Below are 16153 nucleotides of genomic sequence, written 5' to 3' on the forward strand. Positions count from 1 at the left end.
ATGTGTTACTACCACGCAGATTCAGATAGATTCTGAGCTGCGATGGGTTGGATTCAAGAAAAGGAAACACATCCCATGAGCAGAATTGCTAAATCTTTCTCTAAACAAATAAAAAGACTGGAGACAGCAGGTGCCAGACCCTTTGTTAATTGTGCCCCAAGGCTCCCTGCTTTATGACATTAGATCAAGCTCCCTTCTTTCCCTGCTTTCAAAATTCCCATTCTTCCAAGCTTAGCCAAGCTCCACAGAATTGCATTGTAAGTGCCCAGAGACACTCTACATAAGAGATACTTCATAAACACAGATTGCTTTGTTAATCAGAATCTCTTCACTCTCTCTGGCTTGTTAGTCAAGAAGCTCTTCAAGCCTTTCCCAGTGCTGCTAGCTTTTCCCTTTTTTCCTTTTCTTCATGAAGCATGAAGGTAACAACATATGAAACAACGAACTTAAAAAACTTAGCTATGCAACAAGCATAGGAAAATGTAGGAGGAGGCTTTAAATCAGTTAGAGAAGGTCTTTCAATTGCTCCAAAGCACATCCAAACCTATCAAATGCAACCCTATTATTTCCTGGGTCATTGTATGACCCAGATTTCTTGTAGCAATCTGTGGGATCGTCCTTAAAGTTCCTCTGGCTTTACACGCTCATATATAATTTCTTTTACATTTCTATGAGGTAACACTCAATTCTCCTTGTCTAGGCTTCTCACAGGGTATTAGAGTTACATGAGGGAAAAGGTAAAAAGCATGAGTTGACTAATGAAATCTGTGAGAGCGCACTTTTTTGTCTAAATATTGGAGCGATTGTCAAGGAGACAGAAGCTCTGACCGTATTTCATCTTCAAATTCTGATTGTCATTGTTCATAGACTAAAAGAAATCTGACAGACATCCTAAGATTTAAGATTCATAAGTATCTTTTCAATGACATATTTCAGTGCAGTTGATTACTGAAATTACAATATGATCTATTTCACACTGCACCCCTCCTCCTTCTAATTTAAATGTTATCTATCAAGTTCTCATTAGAGAGGTTAAATCTCATCAAGCTGTTCTTAGGCATCTCCAAGTCTATTTCCAAATCAAGAACGACCAAAATACTAGTGCTGATGATCAATCAAAACATTTAAACTACTTTAAAAGAGGAGCAGAAAGTTTGCATACATCTTGAACAGACTTTACCCATAAGCTTCCTTTTATTCTGTCGCCGTGTAGAGCTTGGCAAACAAGATCAACATACCCAAGACCAATATTTGGATGAAGACTTCCTAGTATCTATCTAGGCACTACAGAAATGTTCACACTTAAGTAGTAATACTCCTTCCGAGTTATTCTCCTAATATACTGTCAAAAAAACTTTTACACTACTTGAGGTTACACTTGAGGATGCGATACAGAACTGACACACTGTCTAGCTGTGATGCTCAAAAATCTGTGGCTAAGCTCAGATGACTACATTTTTTACCTAAAGGGAAAGGAATATTTAGATGGCTCCACACTGACCTTAAATTTGCTCCCAAGATGCCTGAGCTTAGTAGTTAGGAATATAGCTGCTACACTAATAGTAATGTATCTTATTGAGTAGGCAGGGAAGCTCTATAGAGATGAAGGTGCTTTCCTCACAAGTCCATCAGAAAACAGCTGGCTAATACAGACAGCATATTACATGTATGTATACATAGCACCTCTATTCCTCGAAGATTTTAAATTAATACTACACAAATATTGCTGAGCAATTGATTTGGAATGAACTTATGAGAAGTAGAAACACAACAGTAACTCACAACATATGACATCAGGACCCCTGCATGTATATGTATCTTGTTTCTCCCCTCCCTCAACATCTCATTACCCTGCAAGGCAAGACTTGGCTGAAAATCTGAAAAGCCTCATCATATATCCAGTCATCTGTGCATGGCTAAAACACTTGCAGGTAGTTGTTTTAAAGCATAGAGATGCCTCGCATGTGTATGGATTTGCTCCCTATAACCTGTGCAGGTTTAATGGGGGGAGAAACTGCCTAGCGATTCCCCACTTGTACTAACATATTTGCTTCCAACACAGTACTTCTAACCTACAGATCAAAGAAACTACTCCCTAGACTGATTGAAAAATCTTTTGTATTAAGTTTATGAAATTTGGGAATCAACAGGAAACAAAAATCAGATGTCTTTTTTATTAGGAAGTAATAAAATAGTATTAAAAAAAATTACCTCAAGATCCATAAATTCGGGCAGCTCAAAATACCTACAAACTGGTATTAAATAGTTTTCTTTGGAACTTAAGAAAAATATTCTAAACCCCTGAAGAACCATCCATATTTTGGTTTTTTTCTTTGCATTTCACTCTTTGCATAAAAAATACTTACAATGAAAGGTAAAGTGAGTTTGACCTTCACAGATCAAAATTATTAGAACTTGCTGTTGTGCCTTTATTTATCTAAAAGTACTTTCTTCAGAAGGAACCACTTAAAATTCAATGTTAACAGAATAATTCTGTTTGAATTTTAAATAACTCCTATAACACCAACTAAAATAATTATACAGATTTTAAAACTGGGTTCCTTACTGTCAAGACCTGATTTTATGAATTTTGCCTTCCCAAACTGTCCACGTGGGATTGAAGAAGCGCACAACATTTTAAGCTAACTTAGAAAATGCCACCTTCTAAAACTTCAGCAGAAAAGCTCTACATTTGGTCTCTTACATACACAAGAACAAATCCTGAACAAGCTCCAAAACTTCATCGTAGCAGTATTAATTCTTCAGCTTTCTTGCCTGTGGTGGTGAAAAAAAGAATGACAGAGTAAGGTTCAACTCCCTGGTGAAACACTGTAGCTTCTTTAGGGGGTATGTTGACACGGAATGATTTTAGGTCCTAAATATTAATCTGCCAGGAAATGCTGTCTCTGTGTAGGATGGACAACTTGAGTGCCTTCCATGTGAGAACAGCCATCAGCAGGATCTCCCACTCAGTGCATTTGTAGCTACTGTAACAGCCACAGCACGCCGGCATCTATTGTCACTGACCAAGTCACCGCTAGAGCTCTTCCAAGTTTTCTTTGTACTCTGCAGAGCATACCTGTACTTTGCATTTTTTCTTTATTTATTTACCAAACTGCAATTAATACTTTAACTTCTCATGGGAACTTTTTCCATCTGAATGATGTTTCCTGTATCTCCCAAACGAACGCCATTCTTGCAGTCTCGCAATCTATTTTAGCTAGTTCACTTTCCAGATCTGAACAGCTATCTTCTCTAAACATGCAGACAGAAGAAAAAAAAAAAAAGCACATAAGGGTTGACAGAACAAGAGAATTTACATTAGACATTAACATTGGGTTGACAGTTGGACTTGATGATCTTAAAGTTCTTTTCCAACCTTAATGATTCTGCGATTATTTCAAGCAGTTCTTTATAGCTTGTGGGACCACTGAATAAAACCATTATACCCCTTTATTGCAAACAGATTTAAAAAAAAAAAAAAGCTGACAGTTTCTCTTTTGCTTTATTATTAGACTCACCTTGGTAAAAGAATTATCATTTATAACGACAGAGTAGAAGAAAAGTGAGAAGAAAGCAGGGCGATGATTGACTGTTAGGAGAGGGACTCCTTCAGCTTTCCTCTGCATTTCTGCTGTCCTGTTATCTAGCATCCGACTACAGGGCAGAGGCAAACTTTACATCCACGGTTAGCACCTGAGTGGATGCCTACATATCTCCTTTTTACCATACTGTAATTTCACCCGGTATTTCTTTTGTTGGACACATCATCTATATTACGTCAGTAGTGGTTGGCATTAGACAGCACCAAATTGCTTTTGAATGATCTAATAGTTTATATCTAATCTATTTATTATAAAGTTGCTCTTTTTTTTCCCCCTCATGGAATTTATCATTCACTGCCTTTAAGAAGAAGGAGACAATCTGCCAACTTAATTGGGTGGGTTTGAGAGGGGCGGTGGGGTGCATTTGCTTGATTTTGGGCAGGGTTACCAACCTTTTTGCTTTAAGATAGATTCCAGCTCTTCCGTCAGGGCCCAAGGGATTATTTCCGTTGAGCCTGCTCTTTTTATTTAATGGAAACAAAAATGACCATTAAGACAGGCTGCTCCCACTCACAGTTCAGCAAAAATACCATCTGGGAGTTCTTCCCTCCTATGAGGAAGAGGTAGGGCTGGGATAGATGCAGTTTTCCTAAGCACAGCTCCGCCTAAATACAGGGCTAAAGCTGCTACATTTGCCGCTGCTGCAGCAGCTGCTGGTGCCGAAGCTAAGCTGGCGTGAGGAAATCCGGCACATTGGCATGGTAGCCCTGTAATTTCGGTACACATGTATTCTAACTCCACTCAGAGCAGACGTGAGCGCTACTTTAGTTCTCTATTAATTGTGAGAAGCTGTCTACTACTACAAATGGTTTTGAACAACCTAACTCGAGCCACGTGCTCTTTCCACCTCTACGTGACCAGACGCTGAGCAAAAATAAAACAAATTCAGAGATTTCAAGTCTTGCTTGGTCTTTAAGTAGACATCACAAGGCTTGCTTGCATCCCCCTCCATATGGCATTCCTGCGAAAGGACTCTTATTCACCAGCCTTACATTTTTTTCAGCCCACTGTGCTAAATACCATCATTACATTTGGTAGGCATTCTAACAGAACTGCAATACAAATCTGTTTCACCCGAGAAACAAAGCCTACGGTTCCTTAGGTTTTATAACACAGCGCTTAGTACAAAAATCACTGAATTTTTCCAGTGCTTCACTATGTGGTTTTAGGAGTCTATTTTCCCCAGTGGCACGCAAGTACTAAAATTGCACTGCGTTGCATTTTGCTCTCAGTAGGTGGGAAAGTGCATACTCAATGGGTTATTTTCCATTCTTTATTTCAGTTTTATGCAGCCACAGGTGGGGGGTCTTTCAGGTGGCTGCCTGGGTTTACTAGGCACTTTAGTGTCACAGACAAGCTTTCTTAAAAGGGTCTTACAAAACATACCAATGTTGTCAATCAACCAGTAAAAGAATTTCATCCTGTGTAAACAGAAATAACTTGCAAGATCTCTCAAACTGTAGAAGGCAACACAACAAATATTTAAAAAAAAAAAAGGATCAAGCCATCCTCTGTTTGGTAAGGGACACAAAACAATTTCACTAGTTTATACTTATTGTTTACATCTCTGTCTCCTCCCCTTCTTCTCCCCAGGTGTGATCTCTCTGCTTGAGGACATACAAAGCTAATGAAGGACGTCATGCTACTTTTCTAGCACTGAGGCTACTAACAGACCACAAAAATATCACAAAACAGGAAAAAAAGGGAAGTTGTCAGCCTAGTTAACATTTGCTTTCAGAGCTCTGAAAGGAACTTTGATCAGCGAACATATCATTAGATCACGAATACAGATACTCACGTCCTACAAAATGTTGACACCTTTCTCTTCTTGCATAAGAACGTGTAATGAAATTGTACAAAGATTCCCCTTGTTTTCCTGAAGGCAAAATTAAAGAAAGAAACCTTCACCCACTCCTAGCACCGCACACACACTGAACAAAGAAATGCAAAATACATTGCATCTTTTTGGCTGTTCGTAATTTGGAAGAAACGTACATGTTATAGCAAGATGTGCGCACCATAAAGAACCAACACACAAGGGGATAAAATAGTTTCATTGCTGTTATGCAGATGGCTGCCCTTCTGACTGCGCAGGAAATTTCTCCTTCCTCCCCCAATTTTAAAGTAGGCTTCTACATGTATTCGCTATGTGGGAATTAGTACTTCGTTTCTGATGAGACCCACGTCCTCTTCATTCAGCTCAGTAACACTAGCCACAGGACAGCAGCCAAGGTCACGTAAGCATCCTATTCTGCTAAATAGTCTAAATCCTCAGAGACACGCGGCTCAGAACGGAATGTCCAAATGATTTTAATCATAAGCCATAGGAAGGCTTGTGAACAATATTCAGATGCAGTGGTACTTTCCATGCACATGTCATTTTCTTTCTCTCAACAGAGAGCTCAGCTATTTAGAAACTAAGGTGTACAAGCTCAAAAATGAGATTCTATGTCACATATGTTCAAAAGCCTATGTTTGTGCATCCAAAATGGTAGCAGCCCATTAGGCAAATTAGTTTTCATAAACAATACTCCTGGTCTGTAGAATATTTTGTGACCATACACTAATATCTCAGATGAGAGCAAGCAGTTTCAACTGCCAAAGCATCACGAATCTCCTGAAATTTTCCTCAAAAAAATGCATTAAATGAAACAATGAAAATTTACATTTTCATTACAGACTAATTTCAATGAGAAAACACCATCTTCCACATTTCCAACGTTTGATGCACAGACTCTTAGCACGGGGCAGATATTTACTGCCTCTGGAATTAAAATATCCTCATATGACAGAATTTTCAATGAAACATGTACTGTAAAGATTTAATTTTTTTTAACCAACAGTATAAAACTTTATCCTGCCTGTGTACTACAGAGCAGTACAGGCTGTATAGAATATAGCAACACGTGTCTATATGTTATTAAAAACAGTAAATTCCCATTTAAACAAGGGTTACAATCTGTGCACTAAACACTCATTAATGGTTATGAATCAAAATAAAGGGGGGGGCTTGTAGCAGGTGTGCATATCTATGAATTTCAATACATTGTAAAACTGTCTGTAGCCAACAGCTTCATCATTTGGCCTTTCTGAGCTTGGAGACAGGCAATTTTTCATGATTTTACTATTTCTGGCCAAACAAAAAGTTTTTAATTAAATATACCACATGATTCCAGATGTTTGTTTATTTGTTCCAATGAGGCTGTAAAAATGCCTGAATGATAAAATTGGAGGACTCCTGCAAAAACAGGCTAGGCTGGAGTGCTAACTAAACATGGGGATCTCTCAGGAGACTATATGTGCACAGCAGTGTGTGTGCTTTGAACCCGATTTCTCTGGAAGGGCTGTAATACTGCAGCCCATGGCTGGACTTCTTTATTGTAAAAGATTTAAAGCCAAGTGGCAAATTTACTGGGCTTTTTTTTTTTTTTTTTTTTTTTAATTGCCAGTTGCAGACTCATTGTATCATTAGTTCTCCTACATAACTAAAGAAGATTTTAGATAGCTTTAAGGTTTTGGATACTGAGTTTCCACTTATAGAAGCCAATGTTTTCTATGTTTTTCTGCCACTTTATAGTCACGCTGTTTGGAGCTCGAGCATTTTCATGGTTTCTTATTGCCAGCATGACAAAATGAGCTATGTTGTGAAACATCAGACACTTTCTAGTCTACCCAAAAATATGAAGTTACAGTTTTTTCCTCATTAATCATACTCCCTCTGATGTGACACTTGTATGGGTGACTGGGGCCCAGGCAGCTAGGTTAGTTTTGGCAAATATGGGAAAAGTTGCAATGAAAACCTCAGAAATTATGGGAATAGTGACAAAAACATGGAAAATGGTCAAGGCTTCAACAGTCAGTTTGGGGAATGTGCACTGTGGAAAAATGAAAATCTCCATAATATTCGGAAAAACAATGCTGACAATTTTGAAAGGCTGCCTGAGCCTTAACCTCCTAATTCCCTCTAGAGGCAGAATAGGAATTTTGTGCCCAACAACTTTGATATGTAATAAAATTTTAATCTGAATTTATGATTAACCACTTAATTACTCTCTTTTTTGTCTTTTAAAGCCTTGCTGCAAAGAAACACCCATATTTTATTCCCACAGAGAAGTGATCCTCCTAGGACTTACTTCTGGTCAGCTTGGTCACAGCCCCTGGGTTCACTTTCAAACCACAAAACACAGAGAAGGCTCACAAATTAAAATATGCTGTCATTTAAAACTAAGTTTTAAATTTTCTGACCAAAGAGAGACTTTGCACAAAATTGCAAGTCACTTTATATATCATCCCCAACTCGTTCACCCCACCCTCGTTTCACATAACTAGTTGCTCTCATCATTGCAATATACAACAAGATAACATTACGTTTTTATGCTGAAGTTTTAATAATCTACAGTATCATGTTTCAAATCCAGCATTCCTTTTATATACAGACAAGAAATTGTTGACCCTGTAAGTGACAAGAACTTGAATCCAATGACCCAGAAAATGTATTTCTTGAACCATATTAGTCAAGGTCACACTCAAATCCAACCACAATTTATTCCACATTTGGGAAAGTCTTCGTGTTTTACTGAGAAACATGCAGGCACTGGCAGAGACTATCGTTACTGAGCAAGTGAGGTAAATTGGTCCACAAACGACCACTGCTGTTGGTGGTGGTTCTATTCCAGTAAACAAACAGATTAGGGCTCAGGAGAGGTACTGCATAAGACCCTCCTTAATCTGCTCTTTCATTACTGCCCGGCAATAAACCACTCCACGGCTGAGAGCTGAATGGATCATGTCTATGTGTACCAGACCTCTCAATTCCTTTGAAAGGCAACATCTGTGACTATGTGTCAATTCACATAACGGGACAAATGTCTAATGCGTTTGCAGACTCAGGGCAAATACCAATACAGGTGGGCTTCTGTTATCAGATGAAAGCATTTCACGGCAGTAAACCTCTCTAAGGAAACATGCCTTCTAGCATTTCTCCCCACCTATGTGGTTTAACTCATGCCTTCTACCTACTCTGAGGAGGCAGTAAACTAGAGTGCAACTTGGAAGGGAAAAATCACAGTTAAAAGTATGAAATCAGCTGCACCAGTGAATAAATAGACTTGGGTCAGTACTATTCATCTCATTTCCAAGCATACGGTTTGGCAGGTCTACGGGCACAAGCAGGGGCCATCCAGCAGTGGCTGTAAGAAAGGCCTAGCCTGCCTTTCTCTCAGCTGCACCAGAAACAGCTCACAACAGAGTTCTTCAAACATCTGACATTGCTTTCTCACACCTCCAGACCACAAGGACTCCAATACACCTCCGACAGATTTTCTCTTTCCAATCCCTTTAACTAAGGGAAACAATATCTTTTGTTAACCAAGTCCTCCCTTACATTGGCACTCATCTTGACCATCAACACGGGCTTCTCCCATGTTTCTCCTGCTTCCATTAATGTCTATTTCCCAAACTAAAAAACTAAGCAAGGCACTAGATCCTAATTTCTCAGTTCATACAAGCAAGCCAAATGAGGGCTGGTTTGTTTTTTTTTTTTTTTTTCCTTTTTCGTAACAGACTCCTTATTTTAGTCTTCTCCCACAGTGCCAAAAGCAGAGGATTTCCACCCAGTCCCCTTGGGGCTAAATCATGAGCACAGTACAACTCACTATTGGGACATATTTCCTGGCATTAATAGGAAATGTCACAGCTTGTTTTTGAGTGTTCCTGCCCCTGGAAAATATGATCTTGTCTGTTCCATGCTACCGTAAACTCTTTTTGTTGGTTTGTTTTAAGATTATTCATCTCATGGTCAGAAGATCCTGGCCTAGCAGGTATGCAGTCTATCACTCACCATAATATCATGCTGCTTGAAAACTATGGTATTTTTAAAGGACACCTCATGTAAACCAACAAAGACAATTTCTCACTATTCACAGCATCTCTGCCTGATACAGAACTTCCATATATTGCATCTGCTTGCAGTTCTCTTATCCATCCTATTCTTAGTTATTAGACAACTTAAAGCAAATACTTCCTACAGAGAGAGAGCGCGCGCACACGCTTTTGTTAAAAAATTGTTCAGGATTCCTTAGATTAGCTGAATTATAAAGTACTACCCACAAGTTTTTTTATTATTGTTATTGTTCTCATTTTGGACAGCACACAATGAGCTGCTTTATGCAGATATACAGAAAAATCAATTGATAAGCATAAAGTGCAGTTCACATTAAGAAAACTAACTAATTATGATAAGTTGCTACCTAAATTGCTTTTTGAATTTCCCAGCAATCAATTTCAAACTCTAAATAAGCCTCTGGCTTGAAAACACAATGAGTACCTAACAACTGTGTCAATAACAACAACAGAGAAGACTGCAATGATAATATAAACAGGATAATTATCTTTCTGGAAGTAAGTTTTTATGCAAACTGATTTCCTTTTTATGTCTGTGATTTAAAGACAGCATGGCTTTTCATAGTGCATGTGTATTGAGTTGAAAGCCTTCAAAAATAAGAACTTTGTATATTAACATTTATTATTAAGAAGTATGTGTCAATTTTATAATTTTTCTTCAGTAAGTTTAAAGTATTACCTTAAAACTCTATTTAAGTTTTGAATTCTTGAAGAATCGATCAACTTTATAAGTTCCAGATGAACCTGATAATATTTATTTCTAAAAGAGGTAAATCCCTGGAGAATAGCTGGGGGCTTTCACACATCACATCAACGATATTACTCCCTCTGGTTCTCCAAAAATTCTACCTTTTTCCTTCAACACGAAATTTTGAAAATAGTAGGTCTCCTTTGACATCTATTGGATTGTAAATTCCAGCGCAACTGGATGGCCCAATGCTTCTTGTGCATTCTAAAGTACAATTCTGTCTTGACCTAATGGATATCTCAACTCCTACAAGGCTAGTAGCTGGCTTTTATGTATGGTACACCCTAAAATCAGTCAGAATGCATTCTGTATAGTCATACCAATCATTAATGAAAATTTAATATGCCAAACACTCTGAGTACAATAGCCCACTATAATGATCACAGAAAAAAAACCCCAGATAGAGATATACCTGAATTTGATCTAACAGATTACGTGTCTGCATGCTTTTGCTCACTTCGGAATGTGAGAGTTTGAAAAGATCTCGTTCCAAAACAAATCTTCAGCACAGCCCTGTTAGACAAAAAAAGAAACTGAGAGCAAAAGGAACTTCTCTTTTCCTTTGTTCAAAAATGCTTTATAAAATTACTTTCAGAGGGTTAAGAGGAAGCTTAAAAATATTCTGCCCCTGTATTTCTGGGCATTGCTTCTGAATGCGGTTTATGGCTTTCAAAACTCAGACTAGGCTGTTTCAGAAAATAAGAAAATGTGTCTGTCAGTTGACTCAAACATATTGGTAGAATAAATAACAGTTTTTCATTTGGGCACTTATCATTCAAATATAAAAAATGAGAAAATGTAATGTCTGTGCATACCAGAACACTTGGATAATTAACTGAATAGACACCAAAAACAGGACAGTGGATTTGTTCAGGAAGTTCTTACAAGCCAGAATAGATTGGAACTATTAAATCTTGGCATAAGTCCAAGCTAAGGCTCTAAAAACTACTTACATAAATACAGACTTAGTTTTTAATGGAAACTGCTGCTTCTTCCTTTTACCAGTAAGCTATGGGGCAGACTTACCCCTGGTTGTTCCCAGAAACAAGAGCGCAAGAAAAGGAGTCATTTGTAAAATGTTACTGGAAACCAAATGGCTTTGGCAAATGAATAGGTTTTCAAGTAAATCAGGTAATAGGCAATGCTATAAAAATATCTGTTTATACAAAGGGCATCCAGCACTTTTTTTAATATGGGAAAAACAGATTTTCATGATAGTCATGATTTAGTAATATTTTTTCTCAAGAGAGAGAATGATAAATTACTATTTTCCCCACCAACTGGAAAGCACTGTTCTTTTTTAGACGGCAGTTTGAGTTTGAATACTTACACATAGCAAAGGAACTTCCTTACCAAAGATGCCATTAAGAAAAAGGAATATACAACCTGAGCAGGGTGAAGAGCCTTTTTCCACACATCAAGCAAGTTATCCCTAAAATTACAATATTAACTTTCTTTTTCCATAGATTTCAACTACGATAAGACTAATTTCATTACTTATGTATATCGGGAGTATGGCCATTTCTATTTAAAAACAACAATAAGTAACTGATGGGGGGGAGTTTCCTAGTGATAGATAGATCTGCATAAGCAGAAAGAAGGGTGGGATCCCTTTTATTTCATCAGCAAATGTGAAAACTAGAACAATAAAAAAAATGGAATTTAAAAATAACTTGAGCACATTGTATGGTGGGAGGATGGGTCTTTAAACTGTCTTGTTTTATCTGGGTAAGAGAATTGTACAAATTGCACACAAGTAAATCACTCTTGTCTAAAACCATGTAAAATGAAATATAAAATGCTAGTTTAACAAAGACCAAGGAAAGACCCTTAGGAGTTTGAGATCATTGTTTTGGAATCAAAACAAAAATAAAGCTAGCTATAAAATCACCACTTTGGAAGGCTCGCCTAATGGGACAGTAATTAGATCTCATAAAGAATCAAGTCATATTGCTGTCAGGTGCCCAAAACCTGTAGAGAAGGCCAATACATTTTCTGCTAAAAAATATGAACAGTGGGACTACGTAAAGGTTCAACTTAAAAAAGGAGGTCTAAGTAACAAAGTAATTTAAAGGAAAACAACTTTCCCAAGAAGGGGAGAACATTTCTAAAGCTTAAAAATGTGTATCCAATATTTATTGCTCAAGCACTGTAACTCTTCATTTAATATTTACAATGATTATTCCATGTCATTCCCCTCTGACGACACACTGTTTCATATGCTGTTTCTGTGGCTCTGAAAGTCAGAGAGAGATTTTTACAATTCTTGAATGCTGTCTGTACAAAATATGAAGTCAACCCAAAAAGTCCAGATCTTGTGTGGAAACAATATACTGAATGCATGAACAAGAAAGTTGTAAGAGGCATGGTGCAACGCATGTAGAATTACATGCTTTTGCTCTCCCTGCAAAATTCATAGCTAAATAGAGTGAAAAATGACCAAGTATAACTCTACCATTGAAATACATTCAGCTTGGTCCTGCTCCCCCTCCCAATCCCTCCCAAATTAATTTATAGCTGTACCAAACCATTTGCCAGACTTTCAGATTCTGGTAAACAAGTTTCTCCAGGGACAAATAAGAGCACTCACAAGCTTACAGCATTCTTCTTTCCAGTTTGCATTGAAAACTGCCAATTATTTACCTATGCAAGAGCTGATTCAATAATTATTTTTTTTTACAACACTGAAAGCATCCAGTAAAGAAAAAAAATGGAAGACAAAATAGCATGTTTAAGTATTGCATTCTTTTCTTGGAGATTTTTCTATTGACTCCAACTAATCTTTTATGGGCTTGTGAACTTAAGAGATTTTTCTTTGTATAAAAGAAGTTCTTTGAGTTAATAGACCCTGCCAGCAGGTTTTTCCAAGCTTTATTTACAACACCTGGAATTTGGGAAAGTTTTCTTAATTATTTCCTTGTGAATATATTTTATATATAGACACACATATATATAAAAACGTATCGGATCGTGCTAATACTGTCTCTTTTAGGGCCAATTTTACCCTTTTTTTTGGATGACACTCTCTTCTCCATTCACTTTATTTATAACTGTGCTTAATCATCGAGGAAATTTTCAGCACATGTTTAGCATGCAAAGCAGAATATTTCTGGGAAGAGTAAAGACAGAAGTAATAAAGAATTATGTGAACAGCTAAGGCTAAAAAGTTGGTAATTTGGGGAATAAAATTTTCCTCTTTCATAGCAAGAGAGTAGGCATTCTCAAACTCTAGCGAAGGCAGTGGTACTTAGAACCTGGTGAACTCCAGCTCTGAACGGACACCTGTATGGGCACGGCTGCAGTGCCTAACAGAGCCACACAATTGCTTTATTGCAAGAGAAGTCAATTAGTAATGCAGGCACACAGCTTCTGATGCTTAATGCTCCTGGCATTTTTTTCGCCAAGTGAGATTCCAAAATCAGCCATAAAGCCACACTTCTAATTCACTATCCTCTCAATAAACAGATCTGAGGATATTTGGCCTTTAGTGGTACTTTTAATGCATTTTTATAGAACTTGGGCATTTACAACATTCCATCATTCTACTTATTGTCTTGCTCAATCCTAGGTATTTAATTCAACACCAGAAATCCAACCTCAAAGCAAATATGTTTACCTGAAACCCAAAGCCACAAAACATATAAAACATATCTTGGGAATTGGGGGGGGAGGGGGCAGTGGATATCAGTTATTTTCTTCTTCTTTTTTTTTTTTTTTTAATATCTGAAGACCAGGTGTGTGCTCAAATCCAGGATTTTGGTTTGGTCCTTTCCCTTTAAAAAGTACCAGTTACTACATGAGCTCAGTGTCAGAACACAACGCGCTGCAGCACTTCCAGGACATCCGATTTCCAGTACACCGTATCAATTTACACCAACACCAGGGTGTGGCTCCACACCCATCCGTAGCCCTGGCACAACGACGGTGATACAAGCTGCAATGAATTAAATTCTAATCAATTCCTTTCCTCATCCTTCCCACCTGAATGATGGATCCTCGTTTGGTTGCATTGCCCACCTGATTCTTTCAGAAGGTTTCAGGTAACAAGACATTCTACTAACGCTGCCTCAACCTTTTGCAGTGCTGCAGAATTTGAACACTCACTAAAACTAAGTTACCATCAATTCATACATATAAGACTGACTTTGATTCTGGTATCCTATACAAAAATTACCTCTACACAAATGGTTTATGTGATGAACATGGAATCAATGTGTAACGAGGGAAATAAGTAAGAGTATTGTTACTCTGGTTTTAAGCTGAAAAATGCTGCAAGCTTTATAAATTTCTCTTTTTTAGAATAAAGGTGAAAGAACTTGGAATGCACCCTTTCCGACTGTTCCAGTTTTTCACCTGCTTCCTGAACATTTTGCTCCATGGGTATGCTGAAGGAGTTTGAGAATTTGCCCAAGGTGCTTTTTAAGATCTAAGGATTGGTGAAAAAGGAAATTGAAAACCGATCCACCTTTAAAGTTGAAGAACAGTGAAGAATCCCTTTTTATTGTAATAAAAACATATTAACACTCCAAAATTACAGCCCTAAATTGCTAAACTGCCAAAAAGCTCTCTTTTGCAAATATTAGAAAGTTTACAAATTCTCTCAAAATTACCAACGCTACATGTAATCATCTACTTAGCAATATTTAAGTACTCTAATCTCTTTACATTTTTCTCTCACACATACACAAGAAAAAAAAAAAAAAAATCGCTGAATGTTATTATCCATAGATTTATTTGCTTTCCCAGTAGACTACCTTGAGATCCTTTTTAATATGAGTTAAAATCTGTAGTCTTGACAGGTATGGTTTTCTCATCTAGTGCTTGAAAGGCACAGTGCTCCGCAAAGTGCCAGTGCAGCAGTAACTAATGCAGAGGAGGCCTTACAGCAAAGCTGACCGCCTCGCAGCGGTTCACACCAACAGAAGTTTAGTTCATACCTCTGTGGTTGGTGAGGTCTCTGGATCCTGAAGGCAGAGGTGTATAGGGCATCTCTGGAGAGGTAGAGGCAGCATCACTGGAAGCCTGTGTGATAAAACAAATGTTATCAGTACTCCGAGTGAAAGTCAATGATTACGCAAAGAGGATGCACCTGTAAGATGGGCTCCATAATGTGGTTACAGGTGCACTTAGTCAGCGGCCATGGAGGATTAATTTGTTTTCGTTAAGGCTGCCTGCAATCCTTCATGGTAGCTGTAGTCACAAGAGTTTACAGAATGATATTAGCTATCATTACTAAAAGAATATTTTCAAACAGCTCACAGCTTCAAAAAATTACCAACTTCATCAGGAAACCTTTGGGCAATGTTAAAAATACTCCTTTTGGTGACACAGTTTAATATTTACCTAAAGGAAGCCATGAGTGAGTCCACATGTAAGAAAGGAGACAGAAAATAGAAAGCTGGGATAACAGACCATACTTTTCAAAACTAAGGAAAAAACTGATTCTGCCATTCCACTGTCCTGTGAGCTAAATGAAGGGACCTTTTAAAAATTATAATGCCTATAATGCAAAAAAGTGGACAAGTATAGACAATTGTTAATAATAAACACTTAAAAACCACACCAGCAGTCTAATACATTTAAAGAAGTTAATATGAAAAAGACTTGCACAGAATCCTCAAAAGCAAAATGTTAAGGGAGAAGAGAGGACACCCAAATCTTTCCCCATAACAAAAATTTCAAGAAGCAGAAACCAGGACATCCTGTGATGCCTATTTAAAAATATTAGACTGTGGAGCTATAGTTTGCAATAAACTAATTATGCTGGTTTTGGCTGGGACAGAGTTAATTTTCTTCATAGTAGCGAGTATGGGGCTGTGGTTTGGATTTGTGCTGGAAACGGTGTAGGAAACACAGGGATGTTTTACCTACTGCTGAGCAGCGCTGACACAGGGTCAAG

At 37.7% G+C, this 16153-nt stretch overlaps 1 protein-coding gene across 1 annotated transcript in view; it reads right to left on the reverse strand.

Annotated features, from left to right (window-relative positions):
* LRMDA (leucine rich melanocyte differentiation associated) overlaps window positions 1-16153 on the reverse strand; it is a gene marked incomplete at both ends in the record, with an annotated part of 684290 nt that overhangs the window by 90733 nt on the left and 577404 nt on the right. The window contains 1 exon segment of the mRNA XM_082002385.1: window positions 15192-15276. Within this exon segment, the coding sequence (XP_081858511.1) occupies window positions 15192-15276 (85 nt within the window).

The sequence above is a fragment of the Phaethon aethereus genome (genome assembly GCF_964289735.1).
Source record: "Phaethon aethereus genome assembly, chromosome: 7".
Taxonomy (NCBI): domain Eukaryota; kingdom Metazoa; phylum Chordata; class Aves; order Phaethontiformes; family Phaethontidae; genus Phaethon; species Phaethon aethereus.